The 23,433-nt window shown below is 34.9% G+C and overlaps 4 protein-coding genes across 5 annotated transcripts; 2 read left to right on the top strand and 2 right to left on the bottom strand.

The window, feature by feature from the left end:
- Positions 1-365: 365 nt before the first annotated feature.
- LOC140969466 (uncharacterized) lies at positions 366-1,211 on the bottom strand. Its single transcript, XM_073430823.1, has 2 exons — positions 791-1,211; positions 366-697 (listed from the first exon to the last, which is right to left on the bottom strand). Exons 1-2 carry the CDS (start codon positions 936-938, stop codon positions 441-443), a joined length of 405 nt encoding a protein of 134 aa, XP_073286924.1. The 5' UTR covers positions 939-1,211; the 3' UTR covers positions 366-440.
- Positions 1,212-2,584: 1,373 nt separating this feature from the next.
- On the bottom strand, positions 2,585-7,700 carry LOC140969468 (uncharacterized). Of its 2 annotated transcripts, none has more exons than XM_073430826.1 (11): positions 7,558-7,700; positions 7,402-7,457; positions 7,073-7,132; positions 6,763-6,864; positions 6,568-6,644; positions 6,162-6,285; positions 5,067-5,131; positions 4,720-4,789; positions 3,831-3,906; positions 3,167-3,257; positions 2,585-2,918 (listed from the first exon to the last, which is right to left on the bottom strand). In XM_073430826.1, the coding sequence occupies exons 2-11, from the start codon at positions 7,448-7,450 to the stop codon at positions 2,796-2,798; spliced, it is 837 nt and encodes a 278-aa protein (XP_073286927.1). In that variant the 5' UTR covers positions 7,451-7,457; positions 7,558-7,700; the 3' UTR covers positions 2,585-2,795. The 2 variants fall into 2 exon arrangements, with proteins under 2 accessions (XP_073286927.1, XP_073286928.1); XM_073430827.1 differs by having other exon boundaries at positions 7,402-7,460; positions 7,559-7,700.
- A 2,898-nt stretch (positions 7,701-10,598) lies between these two features.
- LOC140969462 (uncharacterized) lies at positions 10,599-11,240 on the top strand. The gene has a single exon (XM_073430820.1). The coding sequence runs from the start codon at positions 10,599-10,601 to the stop codon at positions 11,238-11,240; it is 642 nt and encodes a 213-aa protein (XP_073286921.1).
- A 3,740-nt stretch (positions 11,241-14,980) lies between these two features.
- LOC140969467 (uncharacterized) lies at positions 14,981-16,809 on the top strand. The gene has a single exon (XM_073430824.1). The coding sequence runs from the start codon at positions 15,478-15,480 to the stop codon at positions 16,567-16,569; it is 1,092 nt and encodes a 363-aa protein (XP_073286925.1). The 5' UTR covers positions 14,981-15,477; the 3' UTR covers positions 16,570-16,809.
- The last annotated feature ends 6,624 nt before the right edge of the window (positions 16,810-23,433 follow it).

Raw genomic sequence — 23,433 nt, 5'->3', positions numbered from 1 at the left:
TTTTGTAAAATAGCAATAATGTGACATTATGTTTTGGTCTACTCATATTTTTGGCATAGACGTTTCTCCGGCTCTCGCAAGAATTGTACGGTAGGCCGTAGGAAGAACGATGCAATTGATCCGAGACGGCATTCGCTGGAGTTGGTTACTTAACTTTCTATTAAGAATAGGTTGATATTGTAAACTGAAAATTACATCCTTCAAAGTGGCAAAAAGTTACATTTGAATGGGGAAATGAAAAGGAAAAAATAATGTTTTTCCCGATTCAAGAATTTGAAACTAATCAGGGCATGTTTGCCTATGAAAATATTTCCGTAAATTATAAACAAATAAAGCCCAAGATAAGCATTGAACTGAAGTTGCTGTGGCAAATGAATGGTGACGACCTAATCTTATGCAAAACCTCAACGTTCTGAAGTATCCTTCTTCGTTTCATTGAATCATTCACTAGAGAAACCCAGAAACTGGTTAATAAATCTAGCAACGGGCGAGGCGTCACCAGGCTCATATGATACAAGGTTTTCGGTATCCATTTCCGAAATGGTGTTAAAAAGTGTCTGGGGACGAGCACAGAGCAAATGCTTCCTTTCTGCAAGTTCTTCTGCTAGCTCACTTTGATGGTTGTCCATTAGATCCTCGTTAACCACCACGATCAGAGGTTTTCTCAGTCGCAGGGTCTCAAATATGCTCCCTGAACCTGTCCAAGCAAAGGAAGACTCGGTTTTGAAAGATAGTTCTACAATAAAATGCGGTGCATCAATTTGTAAAGCAAACGCAGCAAATGACTGACCTGCATGACTGATAACAAGAGAGGCTGATCTCAAATGGTCAGCAATGCTTGGTGAAAATGTAAAATAATCTACTGAGACAAACCCATCTTCTCCAGCAGACTGGAAATGAGAGCCGTTATGCCAAAATCGTAAATAATAGCAGGCCATGAAACGATGTTGACAAAAATAAAGACATTCAATAGACTCTATTTGGCATGTCCAACTTCTACTTTTCTAGATCTTTCGAAAGATTCACTCTGGAAAATTGAACACATCTAAAATCATGAAAATCACACCTTTAAGAGTTAGTTGGCTATCTCCAGCAGATGAACAACTCAAATCAAAATATTGTTCACTTCAAAATGGTGACGTCAAATTCAAGACGGGATGGACTCTCAAATCATTTGATGTACTAAACTTAAAAGAAATAAGATGAGATGACATGTCGCTNAAGACTACCCTTTTCGACTGTAAACTATCTTCAACTTCGTCCATTCTATATCCTCCAACAATATCTTTCACTTTCTCGAGAGAGCATAAGAAAAAGGTTTGAAATTTCGGACAAAAGCAATACACTACACAGTCGAACCAAAAACTAAATCGTGTAAAGACTTCATTAATAAATCACTAACGAATCAACAAATCTAACAAGTCTTGGGATTATGCATCTCTCAAAGAGTACATATAAAGGTTAAAAAGCAGGTAAAAAAACAAAGAATCAACAAATCAACAGATTCCACTTCCAAACAAGTAAAAAGAAACATTCGTAATTCCTCGATGGTTAGATTGACTGCGAAAAAAATTATCAGTATTTTCAATTGCATCATCTTTTCATCATCCCTATCCCACCCAAACCCACGGCTTAGTTCCGCCTTGGGTTCATCCAGACCCGACCGCTCTTCCTATTCCACGTTTTATTGAGCAGTCCAACAAGACTGAAAAGATAAGAAATTTCTGCATTTCAACACACCCTTAGCTCAAAATTTCGCAGTCAACAATTAAAATTTCCTCCTCTCCTCCTCTCTCCATCAAATTAGTGTTCATCACACATTCACATGAACAATGAAAACGAAATAATTTTAACAAAAAAATCAGCAAAAAAATCCGAGAGAAAATATAGAAAACTGACCAGAGTTGGTAGGGTGGAATTGGATCACAGAAGGGTCGAGCTTTTCTCAATATTGCCAAGGATAAATTTAACTTTTTTATGACAATTGAAGAGAAACTTAGGCATAGATTAAAAAAATGCATAATAGAATAAATTTGTTTCCATTATTTTGAAAAACACAAAAACTCGTGTAAGACGACCTCACGGATCGATTTCGTGAGACGAATTTCATATTTGAGTCATTCATGAAAAAATATTACTTGTTATGCTAAAATTATTATTTTTTATTGTCAATATCGATAGAATTAACTCGTCTCCCAGATAAAAATTCGTCTTAAAAAAAGTTTTGAAATGGAAAAAAAAAATATGATTTTTAAATTATAGTACAAGACCATATTGTAAAATGTTTAATAGATAAGGCTTTTTGAAAATATAATTTTGAGTTGAGCTAAAATAATTATATACTCTTTCTGTCGATGTGACATGCATTAATTATCTGATATATTTATTTCTAAAATAATAGATATCTAAAAAATATAAGCATAAAAATAATTATTAATCAAGATAACATAATAAAATCGAAATTATAATTCCAACCAGAATATATACAATTATAGAGAAATCGTGTCTCTACAAATTACGATTCATACTTTGGAAGAGTACATAAAACTACACAGACCTCCACCTGTGAGAAGCAAAGGCGCTGAGCACATAAAAAACGAGTTAAAAAAAAAAATTGTTCTTCAAATTATGAATGAACGTTATATGAACTTAATAAATAAAGATACAACCATACATTAAAACCATTAAGGGTTCCACTTCCACCTTTTTTCCGAAGAAATCAAATGGGATTTTGAAATTATGTTCATCGTTCAACTATTTAGTTTTGATGCCACATTGCATTTGTTTCGAAGATTTCATCTTCCTTTTCTTGTAGCCCGACCAAACATGTCCTTGATATTATGTGAATCTTTCTCCACTTTAGTCTTCTTAGTCTGTCTTGTGGTTCGGGTAGATCTCTTGTCGACGCCATTGTTCACCTGCAATGGGAAAAGACACTTGTAGTTCCTAATCTTGATGATATCAACACACAAGAACTAAGCTTAGAGCTACCGGTGATCATAACAGTTCAGCTGCTTGCTTGTATCATACTGCTATAGTTTAAGAAAATATACCACTACAGAACAACTCTTGAGTTCCCAGCAAGGAAACAAGGTCTTCGCCTGCTCTTATTATACACAACACATTCCACTCACATATATGAAACAGATTCTGTAAGTGGATATACCTGTGTCGGATTAAAGGAGGCAAGATCACTTCCTGATGAAGTTGGAGGTATTTCAATTGCTGGTGCATTTTTTCTGTCGTTTAAGTTTAATCTGCAAGTGCAAACAGGAAAGTTTTGAAGGAATATACAGATAAGGAGAGACTTAGCTGTCACTCAAGAAAACTGAATAGCTCAATTAAGCATACTTTACATTGGAACAATAAGTTTATGCATGATCCAGTTAAGTGCCTAAATTTGAATTGAGTAAAGATGGTATGGCACCTGTCCCTCCTCTTCTTGACAATGGACAGTTATGCAACCAAGGATAAAAGGTACACAGACTTTTGCTATGCTTAGTAAATTTATGATAATTGAGACATGTTAAATCATTGATTTCTCAAAATAGTTGAGTTATTTCGCAATATTTTAAATCTCTAGCTTTCCGTGGAATGTCAACAGAGCCATTATACAGCCCTTTTAAAACGTAAACAAAGTTTAATCTACTATAAATATTGTAAAGTATTTTTATGAGCTTGAGATAATACGTTAGTATTCTACCTTTACCAATGTTTGAGAATTTAGTTTTTACGCTGAAGTAATATGTGGATTGCCATTGTTTGTCTTTATATGATGCATATAAAACTTTGGAAGAAAAAACTAAGATTAAGATGCTGGAAAGATATACTGTAATTTGTCACAGAGGAGTTTCAGCCAAGGCTCTTCCACCAGGTACTCCATCAATATTGACACTGCATCAAATACTGTTGGCATAAACAGATGTTAATCAGGACTGCAGTTATTGCTGGCCTTCTTTCAACATTGTAGCATCTGAAAGTGCATGATATAATGGATAGACAAATCCCATGCTCATGTCCTTGTGTAAATGAAACGACAGATGAAAATTTAGTATAGCATATTTACGAGGTGGTGAATGTACTGCATGTTTGAACCATTCACAAATTACATACTTAAACATGAAAAACAGTTGAGCTTGGAATGATCACAAGAAAAAGCTTAACAAACAAACAGTGAAGCTCGCTCCCCTATAATGTTTTGGATCAAATACATGGTTGTATTTCCACACTATGGGATATAAAATTCAATCATCCAAAAACACTGGTCCTTATATTTGGACCATTTATTTTCTTCACATGGCCCGACAAAACCTTTTATTGTTTATTCTATTTTAACCCCATTGGCTCCCATAGTGAAGTTATTAACCTGAATCCAAAAGTTGAACTAGGTCAAAAGAATCCTTGAGTTTGAATTGATCAATATGATTCCTTCACCCAATCAATTTTATCGAACAACTTTGCGAGCATATTGAAAGTGAATTTCCATAGTTTCCTTAATCATGCTACCTTTAAATTCTTCCTAGATCCTTCAGTATTTCTCTTTCCCTGTAATTGCAAACATGCAAGTTGTACATAACAAACCATGCTGTAAATGCTCTAACATCCTCATAGCCTACCACCAGCCTTAAGGATGTTCTTTCTTGTTTCAGAGCTACTTAAACTTGGTCAATTCATTCAGCTGAAAGGAAAAGAGTCTCAAATTTAACACTAAAAACATACATGTATCTTTCTCGTCTTGAGCAGCGAAATTCTTATCCAGTGTCGGTAGTGTCCGCTTCAATTGATGTACCTACAATTTACCAAGGTGCAAAATCCATAAGGAGCAGGGAGACCAGGAAGAGGAGAAGGAATAACAACTTCTTACGCAAATTTGTTCCAGATTGACAGACTATCAGGATCTTATTTTTAGTTGAAAATATCTATTTGTTTTCTTTTATAATGCCCGTGGAAGGCAATTTTTGGTCTGTTATAACTCAATTCACAGTTATATTATCAGTCTTCAGAATAAAGTCAAATGAATGTAAAATAACTAGCACAAATTAATTTAAAAGGATATCAAGACTAACCTTACAGCACAACCAAATCTGTACCTTTGAATCGTTGAGCCTAAAAAACTTGCTAGACCCAATTTCTGTCCAAGAGAGTAAAAAACATGGAACAATCCTTCAAGCCTTTTTCAATAATATCAAGTTTTCAAAGACAAATTGGTACATATTGGATGGATTACATCAAATTATCATCCAGTATTTTCTCAAAGGGTAGAAAATGCCATCCCACCATACGTACTTCCCTCCCAGTCCAACCCCCCCTCTCCCACATTGTATGGCATATATGCCATGTGAGAGAAATCTTAGGCGCATGAAATTGAGGTGAATAATAGGCGCATGAAATTGAGATGCAAGATCAACTTCATCAGCATTTTCTATCATAAATTCATAATCACACGTGGGGTCAAACTTGTATATTTGATGCATATCCTTCAATTCAAGTTGCGAGCTTCCAACATTCAACAAGTTATTTAAATTGTAGGATAGAATAAAATACCATGGTCTGAAACCCTATGAGAGGATAGAAGAACTGAAATGTAACATAATTAGCCAAATCTATATGGAACGAATAATGTCAAGTACCAGGCTTGACAAGTGCACGACGTGAGCCTAGGCAACATAGAAAGTGAAAGAAAGACGCACCTAGGTGCCATATAATTATTTTTGCAGCTAATTCATCAGTAGTAAGACCAGCTTACTGCACACTTCAACAAAGGTTCGTCTACAAATTCAGTTTTGTTTTGTCAGAACTGTACATCAGACAAGGAAAGAACTGTGCATCTTACATGGAAATTTGAAGTCAAAGTCTGATTTATGCAACTTAATAAGTCCATTCGAACTCAAAAAACTTGAGCATGGCTTATGCAAGGAATATTCCATTGATGTTTTAATGCATCTTCGAGGTTAGACCGCTAGAGTTAGATTTCTATCTTAAAATAGTTTTCATATGAGTCAAGGAAGATGGACAGTGAAAAAACAGGTAAAAGCTCACTTCCAAAAAAAACCCAAGTGTCTAATCGAGTTGAAAAACAAAAACGAATAATGAAAATTCAATGTGTCCCTCTGTATTGTATATAAAGCATTTCAACAGTTACCGATGCAAAAAAAAAGTACCTTTGACATCACAAACTACTTGCATTGTCTTATCGGCCATTGAAGACAGAGACCGATATCCTGGGAAGCCTGGAACATAAATTATCTCGTCTAGCTGCCTAAATTTCCCTGGATCATCCCCTTTCTGCATCCATCATAATGGAGGGTCACCAAATCTCAGAAGAATAAAAATGATTCCTTAGGAAATTTTTGACCTCATTAGAGATCTTTAAGATCGTTGATTTCAATTTAAATTGCAAAATGCATTTGATTTTCATGCATCAATCTAGTTCAGCTTGAAATTGAGAAAATTTACTGGTGCAAGCAAAAGAGCTAACTAGAAGCCATTTACACAAAGGATAGAGTAACCAAAGAAAATCTTTTGAAAATCCAGAAGTCAAAACCACCAAAAATAATGATTGAAAACCTTCATCCGTGCTTCCTCGAAAATTGGCAAAAGAATGAATACTGGATCGACTGGAGTTGCAATACACAACCGACCATCTGTCAGAAACAAACCATGATGTAATAAGAGCATGTGGGCAGATGGTTGGCAGGTTTTTAATTACTCGGTACAACGCCCATCCAGTCATTCTATATGTAAGTGGATCTATGCATTTACCTTCACAAACATAATCGCCAAGGAACCAGGACCCATAAGATTGTTTAAAACAGTGAAGTTCTTGAAGAACTCCATCACTATAGAGGTAGCATGTCGCATCCCCTGCCAAATAAATGAATCTTATCAAAGTCACAGTCATATAACTTCGCACAATAACAGAATTCTGATCTATTAACAAATTCATTTTTATTTTTCTTAAGAGAGGTCTATCAACAAAAATTAATATATCAGAGTTGTCAAAATTTTCTCGCTCGAGTCCAAGTGACTCACATCAATGAACAAAAACTAAAGATAACAGTCTGAAAGTTACCAGTTTTTGGATGCCGGAGTGACAATAAATCATTCACGTGATTCTCTTTTGTACAAATATCTGCGAAGTGCAATCATAAGCTAAAATGGAAAACCAAACAATTTAACCAAAGGGTAAAATATATGACAGACTGTTCAATGCGTTAAAGAGGCGGAATGGGAAATTAGTTCACAACTGTCATAAAAGCAAAGGGCTTCACTGATATGATTAACCACTACCAATAAATCCTCCATATGAAAAAGGAGTAAACCATACAAGCAAGAACTAGGAAAACAAAAATCGGAGAGAATAAAATATCAAATACGCAGCCTCGGTCTGTACTGGAATACCTGGTGCGATTAGCACACGAGTTTCGCTTACGCCTTCCCACCAAGTCATCTCAAGCCTTCAACACACGCCGAAATTATAAAAGAAACATTCTCCGATCAACGATAATAATTTAAAAACGTTAAATCTCTACTCCGATATTGCCATAGATAAACTACCTTTACTGTTGGCTTAGTGTCGGAAAATACTGAAGCTGAAGCTTAACGTACACTTCAATTTACTCGAAAAAACTAGCAGGATCCAGCACACATTGTCAATGGCAGTGATGAAAAAATGCGACTGAAGTTGACGTTGGTCCCACGTGCAGCTATATCGGGAAATTTGGGGGGAAGGGAGTGCATTCTGAAGTATTTAAAAAAAAGGACTTATGACACAATTTTCTTAAATGTCCTTGTGTTTTAAGTGTAAATATATCATTAAATTTGATTATATATACATTTATTTTAGACACGTAATTCATTCTCATCAGTCGACTCAACCTAAATCCTTTCCGTCGACCCCATTTTCATTTCCTTTCCGATTATAATTCTCAACACAAATCGACGTAATGACTAATAATAATCTGATAATATTAACATTTATTTCGATTTATTGTTTATTTTCGTTGGTCGATCGACTGATTGAAGAAGAAAATTTCGACCACGTTTTAGTCTACACAAGCGTGAATCGACCAAACTTAGATCGACCATCTATCCACTTTGGATCTATCTAAGACCCAATAATGATCGACCAAATACCAAACAATGATCAACCATTGTTTGGTCGACCAATGATCGATCATTGATTTGGTCAAAGACCAACATGTTGGTCGACCATCTTTGTCGGTCGACCAAAGCTTTGGTCTTTGACCAAAGCAATGGTCAACCAACAATTGTTGGTCGACCAAGCAATTTGACCAAAGCATTGGTCGACCAAATAATGGTCGACCATTGTTGATTGTTGGGTCTATTCAATATTTCGATTTGGGAAAAAAGACTCGTAAATTTTAATTGAGAGAAGATGTGTGTCGATCGAGAAGAAAGAAAATAAGAATTAATTAAGTTTAATTGCAGTTAATATAATAATCAAAAGTCAACTCCTTGTTTCTTAAAAAAAAAAGTCAGAATCCTTATTTTTTAAATACTTTCTATCTCACTCCTACTTTTTTAAATGTCCCCAGCTATATCTCCTTGCTTCATTTGGATATATAAATATAAAATAAATAATAAAATTGAAGATCAAGATTTTCGTGAAAACTTGTTAAATTATTAAAATAAAAACTACGATAAAGATAAAAAAAAAATTCAGTATAATATTTTATAGTGCATAATGACTCACTATATTTTGAAAAGAATACAAATTCTTTTGATACAAGAGAACAAACACATCACAAATATTATAGAACTAAGCTATCAGTTGCTATAAGATGAGGAAAAAACTCGAATGAGATACTTGAATTATGAAGGAATTCCTCGTGCATTTTCGTTTCAAATTTTTCTACTGTTTTGACAAACCTTTAATGTGTGTAATTTGTGACAACCATTCAAAAGAACTCACCACCATTAATTTGTTGTCTGCCGCCAACTTATTATTTTCCTACATCTCTCTCACTTGGAGATTTGATTGAGAAGCAAACACATCTCCACGCATCCTTTCAATTTTGTCATTACTGCTGCTTACGTTTCTGCTAGTCCACATTAGAATCTACACCACTCAAACTTATCAATCTTCACATGCTTGGTCAGAATATCGGCTATGTTATTCTTTTGTATGGATCTTCTGCATATCCACAGTTTCTTCTTCAACTGCTTCTCGCACAAAATGAAATTGATCTCCATTGTGTTTAGTCCTTGAATGAAAGGCTGGATTTCTTGCGATGTGCAACTTACTTTGACTGTCGCAAAACAAAGGAACGTTTTCTTATTTGTGTCTAATCTCTTCCAATAACCTTTTAATCCATATTACCTTCTTGTAAGATTAAGTAAGTGTCATATATTCTACTTCCATTGTAGATAACATCACAACTGTTTGCAATTTTGAAACACGTCTTATTGCTTTCTGTAAGTGTAAACACATAATCAGTAGTAGATTTTTTCTTATCAGGATTACATGTATAATCTGAATCAATATATTCCATGAAGAGAGTAGAGATAACTAACACACATTTCGAAGGATAACTTAAAATTAACAAAAAGAGATTCGAGATTAGCTTACTATCTTGTTTGTTGAAGCGTTGCAAGACTTTCTTCAAATAATTTTTCTGGGAAAACCAATTCTTTGTGTTACTTCTATCTCGGTGAACTTGCATCCCTAGAATCTTGTTTGCTGGTCCTAAGTCCTTCATATCAAATTACCTGGCCAACTGTGTCTTCAATACTTGGACCTGATCTTTGTTGGGATTTGATCTTTGTTGGGGCCTGCTAACAACATTTCGTCCATATACAACAGCAAAATGATATAATCATTACCAGACCTTTTGAAATATGTACAAGGGTCTGCACTCAGTCTGTTGTATCCAAGACTCATGATAGAGGAATCAAATCTCTTGTACCAACACATCGGCACTTGTTTGAGACCGTACAGAGATTTGTTCAACTTGCAAACCAAGATCTCTTTTTCTTTTTCCGCAAAACCTTCTGCTTGATCATATAGATTTCTTCTTCAAGACCTCCATGAAGAAATGTTGTTTTTACATCTAGCTTCATACCCGAGCACAATGACAACACTACTATGACTTTTGTAAACCGAATCACAGGAGAAAATATCTCATTGATGTCAATTTCTTCTTTCTGAGCACACCCTTTTACTACCAATATAGCACAATACCGCTCTAATTGGTTATTTTCATTACACTTGATCTTATAGACTCATCTGTTACCAATTACTTTTCTATCTCGTTGTAGTATAACAAGATCCCAAGTTTTATTCTTTTATAATGCCTCCAATTCTTCTTGCATTGCTGCCCTAGGCATGTTTTAACTCTCACACTCATCATCAGGAGTTTACGTCAAGATTATGGAAAAAAATTCAAGAATGCCTTGGTACCAAATTAAATTTTAGCACAGCAGCACATCCGCAAACCGATGGTCAGTCTGAACGAACCATTCAAATATTAGAAGACATGCTTCGCGCATGTGTGCTGGATTTTGGGGAAAACTGGGGAAAACATTTGCCTCTAGTAGAATTTTCATACAACAATAGTTATCAATCCTCAATAAAAATGGCACCATATGAAGCATTATATGGAAGAAAACGTCGCTTTCCTCTTAACTGGGATATGGATGAATGGAGAGGCACAAAGAATGGACAAGAACGAGCAATCAGGCCTGACATTATACAAGAAGCCATCGACAAAATACAACCTATCAGGCAACGAATACAAACAGCTCAAAGTCGACAGAAGAGCTATGCAGATAAAAGGCGGAAAGATTTGAAATTTGAAGTCGGAGATTACGTATTACTAAAAGTGTCACCTAGAAAAGGAATCAAGCGTACTGGAAAGAAGGGAAAGTTACATCCTCGATTCGTTGGACCCTTTGAAGTGATAGAACGAATAGGCACTGTGGCTTATCGTCTATCTCTACCCGAGAATATCTCTGGTATACATAACGTATTCCATGTATCACAACTAAGGAAATACAAAATAGACTCAGCCCAATTGATTGACCACCAACAGATAGATCTGGAAGAAAATCTAACATATGAAGAACAATCTGTGAAGATTTTGGACCAAAGAATAAAAGAACTTCGTGGCCGACCAATTCAGTTGATAAAAGTCTTATGGAAAAACCACAACATTGAAGAAGCAACGTGGGAAACAGAGAAAGATATGAGATGTCAATATCCTCATTTATTCCAATAACTCCTAAATCTGGGGACCAGATTTTTAAAAGGAGGGGATATTGTGACACACTAAAAACAAAGGTGCATAAATGCATTTTTATTCGTATAAATTTTACTATTTTCATTTTTAAAATTTTATCACATTATTGGTCGGTACAAATTTTATTTGTCCAAAGTATCTAGAAATACATTAAAATACATCACAATACACTTAAAAATTCATCGAGCACTATGAGGTTCCCATTCCAAAATCAAACACCCAAAATATAATAAAATATTATAATTAAACTTAACATATATGTTAAGTAATTAATTATAATAATTATTAAGTTCAATATAAGATAATCAGGTTCAATAATTAGATACACATATATATAATAATATTAAGTTTGAACATAACATTTTTCCCATTTAATAAATAAATAAATAAAAATAATAATAAATAAAATTAAGAGGGATAAACTTGAAGTTCTCGGCTATAAATATAGCTGAACCTTTCCTCTCTTCACAAGAACCAACCGAGAGAGAGACCAGCCGAGAAGAAAGAAAGAAAGGAAGAGGGAATAAGAAGGAAAAGGAGAAAAAGAAGAAAAAAATAGAAGGCAAAAGCTATACCTTTTCCAAAAAATCCCAATAAATCACCAACTATTCACCTCATATCATAAAGCAATATAACACTGGAGGTGACATAAGAGGATCGAGCAAAAACCAGAAAATCAAACAAAGAGATTCCGCAAAACGGCAACGGTATCCCGTATTCAAGCTAGGTATTTTTCGTTCATTTTTCTTATAGCTACACACCAAACTAGAGGTCGGCTTGAATAACAAAGTTGTACCTCTTGTTGCATAGATGAGGTACATACCACCCGTCATCCCAAAATATTTCCGGAACTAACATTTTCAGAATGCCGAAGTACCCTAGTTCACCATAAGACGATATTTAAAACTGGTATTGATCGGGTAAGAATTTGAAAATACTTTCAACCTACGAAATCAAGATCATAAAAAGTTACATATGCTGGAAAAAACCCGGCCGCGCGTGGCAGCAGGAAGGCCACTCATGCGCCAAAACCGACGGCGCGTGTACTGCACGCGCCGTCGTATCGCCGGTTTTCCGGCGGCCGAACGTTCATGATAATATTCCCGACTTTTTGGCCAACTTTCGTAATGTTTGGAGATGTTTTCTAATTAATATGAATTTTGCAATCTTAAGTAAAATCAACCGGGTTAAATTTTGAACAAAAAATAATCTGGAAATAATCAGCTAGTTACTTAAAAACTCTAACATATAAATATCATTCATAATATATTTTTAGGACTTGCTCCAGCAACTCGGATTATTAATCAAGCCTAAACTGTAAGTTATCAGGTGAGGAAATTGCTATTCATTCTTCTATTAAAACCTTTGGCATTTGGCCTGGAAATTTCAATAGCATTTATTTAATGTTCAAATATCATCCACAGTTCCTTTCGATTACTGATATATTTTCTTGCATATTTATGAATGGATTGATATATCGTTAATGAATGGAGTCATGGACAACGGATTTCGGTCCGGAAATTGAGTCCACTGGACAACGTGGCTTTGGCCCGGAAAATGAGTCCAATGAACAACGGGTCAAAAGTCCCGGGTATATGGTTCATCTGAACAACGCGCACCGAATATTTTGGTCCGGAGAATGGTTCACATGGCTCGTAAAAAGTGCTCAATTAGAGCTATCAATGTTAATTTATGGAATTTTCATTTATCTACTATTTCATTGCATATCATTCATAATATTTAAATTGTTATGTCTATTATGATGTAGTGTTATTTAAAAGCCATATACTAATTTAAACTCACTAAGTCCTCAAAGACTTAACCCTCTGTTTCTTTTCGTCTATTGTAATTTTCAGACACGGGAACTCCTCGTAAAAAGTGCTCAATTAGAGCTATCAATGTTAATTTATGGAATTTTCATTTATCTACTATTTCATTGCATATCATTCATAATATTTAAATTGTTATGTCTATTATGATGTAGTGTTATTTAAAAGCCATATACTAATTTAAACTCACTAAGTCCTCAAAGACTTAACCCTCTGTTTCTTTTCGTCTATTGTAATTTCCAGACACAGGAACCCCTGAATTGGAACAAGAGGAAAATAATTGAAGCTGAGATAAGAGCATTTGAAAGTTGGGATGATATGTTTATAAATGAAAACTTCCGCTGTAACATAATTGTATATATGAATGTTAAACTTTCGCTGTAAAATAATTGTACATATTTGAAATAAGAATGTAAATATTTGTAGATAATCTTTAAATTATAAAGAAAATATTTAAATTTTATCTACAATATCTTTCTAATAATAATAATGGTAAAAAAATAAAATTTAGAAGTTCAATAAAAAAAAAATTGTAGAAAATGTGGCACTTAGTAAGGGAATAAGTATGAATTCCTAAACCGGGCGCCACATCACTAAAACAATCTGACAGAAAGCTTACTCGTCTGAACCTAGACAATACCAACATAATGAAATCAATATCAAGCCAGATCCTGAGTTACCAAACATACTTCAAAGTTCTTCATGATGATCCTGCTTTAGGATTATACATGCGTCAGTCGTTAGCCCGCTGATGATGTCTCGATCTGTGTCCCAGTTCACCGACCTCTCCTCGAGTCAATACTACTCCGAAACTTCTCGACACCAAAATGCCCTAGAAAATGACTAGAAAACCTAAGATATATGGCTAGAAATCAAGAGAGAGTAGTTGAAGGAAGCAGTGTAGGAAACAAATAAAATATGCTTCCATTTATATGCTGCATCCGGACTAGTTCAGGAAATACGAATCAATCTTATTTGCCATTTGTCAGAATCTCATTCGTCTAGTTGGATTTCTCGAAATAATATAAGCTGAAATAGATTGTTTTATCCATTTTAAATTCAGTGGAACTCAACAGGTTGATCCCGAATTATTAATTCCTTAATAATGTTTAATTAACAACCCTTTAATAATCTCTTAATATTTCATTCAGAACAAAGATTCATATCATTACATTCTATCTTCATTAAAAAGAGAAGAACATTAATTTCAAAATAGATATGTCATTGTTATTTTTAAATTTATTATTTTATTTTTATTATGTCATCCGACCAGTAGAGGTAATCAAATTATAGGTTCAATTAAAATAATCAACCGAACCAAATTAATTTAAACTTTTGTTTAGTTTAGTTCGATTTTATTTTAACAAAATAGTTAATTGTTCGGTTTGGTTTCGATTTTTAGTAAAAAAAAAAAAGTTTGGTTAATTTTATAAATAAAATAAAATATTTTATCATTAATTTTCAAATAAAGTTTATTATGATTTTTAAAAATTTTCCTACAATTAAATTATTCTGTCTATCAATCGAAATAATTGATTTTTTTATTAATTATATTTATTCGATTTTAATACCAAACTTCGGTCAATTCGATTTGTAAAAAAAAAAAAAAAAAACTAGTCAATTCAATTTTAAGAAATTCGGTTCAATCAGTTTTAACCGAATACTGACTCGTACAGCCACGAGCTCAACAATGTCATGATTATTTATGGGCAAAATTTAATAAATTATTCATTAAAGGATATAAGTTATAACATTGTTGCTTAAAAAATTATTTAAAGACAAAAATCCCAAATTGTAAATTAGTTATTTTTTTCCTTAAACTTGTATTGTGACGTTTTAGTACCGCACAGCTCATGAAGGTATAATACAAAGCTTACAGCGCCACGCCAGTTTTCCCTTTCGGTCTCATTCCCAACGTAACGTAAAGAAGCCAAAAACCCCAAACTTCGATAATTCACTTACTTTTCACGCCTCAAAATCAAGAAAATGTCATATACTTCGGCCCTCTTCACAGAATTATTTAATTCTACGCATTATTAATCGATGCATCCTCTTGAACTTGCTTTATAATTGATCTCATTCTCACCTGCACCCAGCTTTTATTGTGTGTTCTGCTCATTTTTCACGTTAAGGTCCCCTTTCCCTCGTGTTTCTTGATGTCACTGGCATATAAAATCATGTTGACTTTTTGGGTTGTTGCTGAAATGTGTAGTTTTGTTTGGTATTTTTGAATCCAATGGCCTGTGGCGAATGCTTTCGGTGGTCTGATTTTGGTGCTTGTAGGTCAGATCTGAATGGTATTTTTTCTTCATGAGTAAGGCTTGTTTGGAGGGTGATAGGTTTATTTAATTTCGTTGGGGTTGTAGATAAAGCAAGAATTGTGAAAAATGGAGGTGTCGAATGGGCCAAGTCCCAGACACGGCATAATTACGATAAACAGAGAGAAAAATGAAGGTAATGTAGGGCCGGATCTTCAAATTTTGGATTTGGAGACTCTGCAATATACTATTCGATCGGATCACCAGTTTCATTCCACGAGTGCGTTGGAGATTTTAAGGGAAACGGTGAGGATTCTGCGGTATAATTTGTCGGGTTTCATGGCCATTGCGGCAGTGTTAATTTGTCCAGTTTCAGCCGTGTTGTTGTCGAACTTGTTTATACATCAATCCCTTGTGAAGAGACTGACTTTAAGACTATTGCTTGTTGCAAATTCTAGTGGACTCCCTATCAAGCCTTTTATCAAACAGTCGTGCCAAAAGTTGTCGGAATCGGTCGTTTCTGCAACAATGTGCTTCCCATTATTCGTCACATTGTCACTTCTCTCGAAGGCAGCTGTAGTTTACTCTGTCGATTGTACGTATTCAAGGAAAAAGTTCGATTCCTCGAAGTTTTATGTGATCATTTCCAAGATTTGGAAGCGTGTTTTGATCACATATCTGTGGGTATGTGGTGTAATCTCTGGCTGCATCACATTATTCCTCGTCCTTTTAGTCGTAGTGAGCAGCGCGTTTTCGGTAATGGGATTCCCACCAGACCTGATTCTGTATCTTGCTATGGTAATAGGATTGATATTCTCGGTCACTTTGGCGAATGCTATCATTATTTGCAACATTGCAGTTGTGATCTCTGTTTTAGAGGATGTTTTGGGGCCACAGGCCTTGTTAAGGTCTAGTTCATTAATCAAGGGGCAAACTCAAGTCGGTCTTTTGATATTTCTTGAATCGACAATCGGAATGGCTTTTGTGGAGGGTCTATTCGAGCACAGAGTGAAGACTCTCAGCTATGGAGATGGCTCTTCCAGGATATGGGAAGGGCCTCTTCTTGTCGTAATGTATTCTTTTGTGGTGCTAGTTGACTCGATGAATAGTACCGTTTTCTACTTCAGTTGTAAATCTTATCGCATGGAATCCGCAAATGAAGAGACTGAGCCAGTATTGGAAGCCCCGACTCTTCATTCAGGATCAACAGTTACTCAATGAATTCATTTTCGCAGTACTTTGATATGCGTTTTACGGAAGTGATGCCTTTTCCAATAGATTTTGGTAAAAATCAGCAGGCCACTTTGATGTGCAAACATTGAAAAAGAATATTCAAATATGATTCAAGTGCAGCATATGGTGGTTAGCTTGTAAAATGTTAGCATATGTGCTTTGTGATACTGCGTGTAATCGTATTGAACCACATGGTTTGGATCGGTTGAAAATTAATGGATCATTATCGATAGCTATTAGCCTGTTAGGGAGTAATTTCCCTGATACCGTGTACTTAAAGCAACAATTCGTTTTCTTTGCGTATATGCATATATTCACTGGATAATTCTTTGTTCATCGTCCAAGTCAACCTTCTGCCAAATTTCAACATTAATCAATGTTGGGTAAATTTGAAATCAGTACATAAAATGAATGAGTTTGTGTTTAATTATCTGGAGAGAGAAAACTTTTTAATAAATGCCAAAAATACCCTTATTCTTTATTAAATTTTAATTGATCTCCGCGCTCACAAAATGATATCAGAGCCTTAGTTAAATTTATTTAAAACACAAATTTTATTATTATAATGTAATTAAATGTTTGAGGAGGAGAATTTTCTCAAATTACATGAATTCGAACCCTGGTTCGAGATTAATAATTTACAAGAGCTATTCCAATATTTTGGAATATAAACAAGAGCATCTAACATTGGTTAGATATCAGGAGCAGCAAGGGTCAACACAGCACCCTCATGTAAATTTATGATACAATCTCATAAGTTTATGGAGATAATACCGGATTCTTCTAAACTCTCTGGAGATCTTAGAGAACTTCGGAAGACGGTACGAAATTACGGCAATATGCTGTTTTATGTACTACAGAATGTGGAGAAAATCCTTTAAAGCCAAGAAGAAAAGCTTGGAACATTAAAGGATATTCGAACAAGAATTCAGAAACTAGAACAACAACCAAGTTCTAGTAAAAAGACTTCACAAGGAAGGTTACCACCATCCTTTGGTACTGAACCCTTATTACATCAAAGAGGGAAGGCCAAGGTAATGCCAAAACCTTTAACTGAACTTGAAAAGATGATCAATCTAATTAAAACAGTCTTAGATAAGAAATTAATCTGATGACAACGTTAGAAAGGATTGGTCTAGATGATCTACAAGAGCTTGCAGAATCTTTTGCAAATCTCAAAGTTGTAGATCTAAAAATGAACACGGTCGGAGGTGAACAAGCTACCATAACCTGGTCATCTTCACAGGAACCACCGAGAGAAAGTGTAAGATCTCAGAATATAAGATAACCCCAACCAGACTTTAAAACTGGTGGAGAAGCACACCCAGCGGGAACAAGGTCGAGAAGGAATCAAATTCCTTTGCACCAAACTCCTTATGAGAAATCTGTTCTAGAACCTATACATCCTTATGGGGTTATGCTTAACTTAGATGTATTAGATTTCAAGAACAGAGAAGATCTCATAGATGATTGGACATCTGCAATGAGAATTGCAGCAGGCACACTTGATCTCAATAGAGAAGGATTCATTAAACTTCTAGAAATGAGTCTTATGGGATAAGTGAAAATTGCTTGGGACATGACTTCGGTAGAAACCAAAGAGTCAGTCCTAGCCGGAGAATCTCTTAGTGAGATAGCCGGAAGAATGGCTACCCTATTTAAAGCTCAATTTATAGGGGTAAACTATTTCAACAGTCAAGACACAGAGAAGAGAAAGAAATATACCCAAGCTCTGTATAGTCTTGAATTGCATGATATATGTTTAGTGGATGAATACATTATGTTATTCACTAAATATAGATGGAATTCAGAAGTCGAAGAAGATATAGCAATGCAGCTCTTCTTCGTCAAGATGCCAAGTCCCTGGAGAGAAATGCTTATAAGGGAATATGTACATGGAAATCCAGATACATTGGCACGAAAAGCCTCTTTCCTTAAAGGAAAACTGGCAGAATGGTGTCATTTGGCAGCATTACAAAAGAATTACAAACATTTAAGGGGTATTAACAAACGTACTCCCTTATGTTGTAAAGAAAATGATCTTCCAACAATTATTGGAAGAAAACCGCAGAAGCATAAGAGGAAAAATTTTAGAACTCATCCTTATGCAAGAAGTAGAAGAAGTTCTTGGAAACCAAGAACAGTATGATCTAGACAGAAAGTCAGATCTTACAAATCTGGACAAAGAAGTGGACCATCAAAAAGTAGGATATCATCCCAAGCATCGAGTACATCTCGAAGCACAGGAAGAACACCTACAAAGAAAACTTTCAGAAGAGCTCATACTCGAGCTAACGAAAGTTTCAAGGATTGTAATTACTGAACATGTGGAGCAAGAGGTCATATCTCGACTAACTGTCCAGAAAATAAAAAACGAGGTATTAAATGCTTCGATCCGACCCCGGATATTGAAGAAGCAGTTTATTACCAAGATCTTATTCAAGTATACCGATTTGAGGATATTACCTCAGATGATAGTATATATGAAGAAGAAGAAGTCTTAAGTCAGAGAGAATCCGATGGAACTTAATCGGAATCTGACTGAAGACGAGGTGTTTCGTCATGAAACAATGAGGATTTGTCTGGTTTCTTTAGCCAGACAACAATATCTCATAACATGGTTCAAAAGATTATGAAAGAAAATCCTAGTCTACAAAGATATCAGGGATTCTCTGCAGGAGAGGTAGAAAAATTCTTAAGAAATCTTGGCCTAAGAAACAGAAAGCATCATCTAATCTATAAAGTATCTAGAAGGGAAATGACAATCCCAATGGAACTTACAGGAAATAGAATGGAGATGCAATTAATTCCTTCTAAAGTAATTAAGGAAGAATTACAAAAACTCAAGATAGAAGTAGCACGAACTATGTCCTGGATTCATATTAGAGCAATCCAAATTATGATAAAAGCTATTTTCAAAGAAGGAATAGATTCACCTATTGATATTGTTATATGCGATAAAAGGATGGGGAATCTACAAGATTCAGTACTGGGAACTATCTCAGAAAATCTCTGTGCAGGAAAAATTGTTGGAGTTATCTATCCAAAGATAGCTTACAACTTGACAGATCGAGATTTTAGTCGAGCCTTGACATTACATCAAAATTTCAAGGAGAAAAGGCTGATGAAGAAAGGTAATATGTCATATTCTATTACCTATCAGATTTCATATGCTCTTTCTAATACACATCATCATGAATTGTTTATTAGAAATGAGTTTATAGAAATATCTTAGATATTTGGAAAAGTTGCTCAGGCAATTTATCCAGAAAAGAATTGAGTTTCCTTTAATACAGGAAACAGATATCCAAATCCAAGACAAACCGATTCTACAAAGGAATCAAAGTCTTAGATTGGAACCAAGAATACTATCTTTTCAAGGAGATAGAATTACAAGTCACAGATGAGAAAAAACACCTGTCCAAGAAACCCAACAGGAGCTAAAAAGCTTTTTCACAATAGGAAAACTTAGATGCCTAGAAGGACGGAAAGAAGTAGAAATAGTATTTGATATTACAAAACAAAGAAATCAATTTCTTTGTAATACCATATACTATTTAGAACAACTTATGATATGAACTTACCAAGGAATGATCCAGGTTGGAGAATTGGAATTTCATATCACAGGAATTCCAAGAAAAGAACCAGATCAATTGGTTCTTGGACTAGAGCTTCTTGAGAAACATAAACATTAGAAACGTCTAGAGTATAGTTTTATGGCAGAAGATAGGATGTGGAAAATCCAATGGCCACAAGCCCATTCTCGATATACATTCCAGTAGGAATGTTGTATGAACAATATAAGGCAGAATATTTTACTGCTTATATTAATTCAGTTGCTGGAATCTGTACAGCAAAACGAGGAGTTTTTCCAAATAATTTGGAAGATACTCAAGATTGCTGGAAGAGATTTTTCCAGACGAATCTTAATCTTATGTAAGGGGATTAAGATGGCCGAAATAGTCATTGGCGGTGCTGGACAGACACCTTGGTACAAGGTGAAAACACCACCAATCTATTTTCATGATACATGAGCTGACATTTTGCTTGGAAACAATTTCCTCCAATTGTTTAAGTCCTATATGCAAGAAAATGAGACTAAAAGGTTCGTGTTCACAATACCTTGTGATCACAAAATTATAGTCCAGCGACTAAGAAAGGCATTTTACAAAAAATTGACAATCTAGTTTCGCAACAAGTGTGGTGATGAAGGAAAACTTCTGAACCCAAAAATGAAGGATTCTAGACGGTTTGGAGAAACAATGCTCCAGTTAAGAGCAGATAAAGAACTCCAACCAGAAAAAATAGAATGTCTTAAAATAGCTCTACATAAAAATGAAGTTGAGTTTGAATCTAAGGTATCCTTCGAAGATGTCAAGAAAAGAATCAAAGAAAATTACAATGAAGATCCTTTGGCATGGTGAGATAAAAATCAACTCAAAGTTTGTCTTAAGATTAAGGAAGGCAAAGAGTATGAATTTGTCCGTTGTAAGCCTATCCCAATGAATATTATTGATCAAATGGATATGCAGATTATAATCAAGGAACATTTAGATCTTGGTTTGATCAAAGTAGGAATTTCACCATACAGCAGTCCTGTATTTCTAGTAAAAAATCATGGTGAAATAAAAAGAAACAAACCCAGATTGGTTATTAATTATCAAGAGATTAATAGGATTCTGGAGTTTGATGAGTATTTTATACCTAGTAGAGAACATCTAATTAGTTGCATACGCAATGCAAAGATTTATGTTTGTCTATATTGATGATGTGTCTAAAAATATGGAAGAACATATTAAACATTTAGAGATTTTCTCTGATGTTTGTAAAAAAGAAGGACTGATTTTATCAGAAAAGAAAGCAGTCATTGCTACAAGAAAGATCGAATTTCTAGGAATAGAAATCGATGAGTCTGGAATAATTTTGCAGGATCATACAGTTGAGAAAGTGCAAAATTTTCCAAACGAGTTAAAAGAAAGGAAACAACTTCAAAGTTTTTTAGGAGTTGTTAATTTTGTTGGGATGTTTATTAAAAACCTAGCGAAACACAGGAAAGTGTTTAGTCCATTATTAAAGAAAGATGTAAGATTTGTATGGACAAAAGAACACACAGAAGGACTTGTCTATTTAAATGAGATTTGTAAAAATCTTGCGAAAATGGCTATTTCTCAAGACGAAGATGATCTGGTATTGTATACCGATGCTAGTGATCATTGGTGGGCTGCAGTTTTAACAAAGCTCACACCAAATGGAGAAAAACCTTGCAGATATTGTAGTGGACTATTCTCAGACTCAGAAGCCATAAGATGACATATTAACGAAAAAGAATTTTATGCAGTGAAGAGGGCTTTTGAAAAATGGCCATTATTTTTACTTGCTAAGAAATTTACTTTGAAAGTTGATAATACACAGTTGAAAGCTTTCTTAAGGAATAGAATTGACTCTAAACCTGAGAAGGCAAGATTATTAAGATGGCAGACCTTATGTCAAAATTATATTTTTGATATTGTGATTATTAAATCTCACTAAAATATTCTTGCAGATTTTTTAACAAGAGATGGACAGCATTGATATAGATGCTATTATCAAGATGCAGATGCATTTGAGGGAACACCTTGAAATGCTTCAAACTGAGCTCAACAAGCTGGCCTTAAACGCAGAAGTTGTGGGAAAGCTACAACAAGCCGATAAGAGAATTGTCTCTGATCGAATCACATGATGTTTACAGGCATATACTCAGTTATGGTCTGTAATACAAAGGCCTCTCCTCCTAGGCATTGAGAAGCCACTGGTTTCCCAAATGAAGAGTTTTCGAGGACAGGACTCTATACCTGGAGCAGGGGATTCAAATACCCCTAGCACAAGTGTTAAGTCGAGATCATCTCCAGATGAATTGGCTAAAACAAAAATTGAGACTCCAGATCCTTATCTCGAGTCCTCAAGTCAACCCTTCACCTCAGGGATTGAAGAGGGAGAGATCAACCTTTGACCAAATACTGGCAAAGGCAAAACTAAGGTTGATACTAACGAAACTGCAATTTCTCCATTTCAGGTTTACCAACAAAACTGTGAGAAATTAAAAACAAGAGTAGGCATTAACCCAGCCACTAACAGGGTTGATGTTTCAGAAAAATATCCTAGGATATGGATGAGACCTAACTCATATCCTAAGGAGATCAAAGTGTGGTATGAATTTGGGGCTCTTGCTTCAGTTTATACTACTTCACCGAGCTTCCCAGAAATTTCAAGACTACCTAAATTGATCCAGGAAGTTGTTCACGAAACTTGGGTGAATAACGATTATTTGTCCATGAGAGATATTATGGAGTTGTATTTTTTCAGTGCAACACCAGAACCAGCAAGAAAAGGCTCACACGAAGCCTTTCATTTTATCAAGTTAAGGAGACCAGATTCAAATGTCCAAAAAATTTATCGAGGATCCTCTGTCAGAAAAAACACCCCTTGTTGCTTCAATAATTGAAGACGACATTTCTACCAGAAAAGCATGAGGTCAATGGGTCTGTCTCACTGAGATGGACAAAGTCAATTTTCCATTTAAGTTTTATCAAAATTCGATAAACGGATCTTTCCTGTTAAATACAATGACAGGAAAAACAACAAGTTTTGCAGAAGAAATATTTGAAGAAAAAAAAATATTCTGTGGAACAGCAAGCTGCCGGCAAGCAAAGAGACTCGCCGGAAATTCTGTAATATGGCTCATGTGGGAAGATGGTCGGAACAGATATGTCCAGAATGCCCCAATCAGAAAGAGCCAGAATTTGGCAAAGGCTTCAGACCTCGATCAGACAAGAAAAATCTTGCCGAAACATGACCAAGTGGTGAAGGACCACA

The sequence above is a fragment of the Primulina huaijiensis genome, unplaced genomic scaffold (genome assembly GCF_012295235.1).
Source record: "Primulina huaijiensis isolate GDHJ02 unplaced genomic scaffold, ASM1229523v2 scaffold41823, whole genome shotgun sequence".
Lineage (NCBI taxonomy): Eukaryota > Viridiplantae > Streptophyta > Magnoliopsida > Lamiales > Gesneriaceae > Primulina > Primulina huaijiensis.
The sequence above is the reverse complement of the archived record's forward strand: the minus strand, read 5'-3'. Positions and strand labels throughout refer to the sequence as shown.

Bases quoted from the DNA above. Each gene is read 5' to 3' on its own strand.
- LOC140969467 (XM_073430824.1), top strand. From the start codon at position 15,478: ATGGAGGTGTCGAATGGGCCAAGTCCCAGACACGGCATAATTACGATA.
- LOC140969466 (XM_073430823.1), bottom strand. From the start codon at position 938: ATGGCCTGCTATTATTTACGATTTTGGCATAACGGCTCTCATTTCCAG. The intron at 698-790 runs GTCAGTCATTTG...TTGCTTGGACAG, and splicing joins TCTTGTTATCAGTCATGCAG to GTTCAGGGAGCATATTTGAG.
- LOC140969468 (XM_073430826.1), bottom strand. From the start codon at position 7,450: ATGACTTGGTGGGAAGGCGTAAGCGAAACTCGTGTGCTAATCGCACCA. The intron at 6,865-7,072 runs GTAACTTTCAGA...TTTATTTGGCAG, and splicing joins ACTCCGGCATCCAAAAACTG to GGGATGCGACATGCTACCTC. The intron at 3,907-4,719 runs GTATGTTTTTAG...TTATGCCAACAG, and splicing joins TCAAGACGAGAAAGATACAT to TATTTGATGCAGTGTCAATA.
- LOC140969462 (XM_073430820.1), top strand. From the start codon at position 10,599: ATGGCACCATATGAAGCATTATATGGAAGAAAACGTCGCTTTCCTCTT.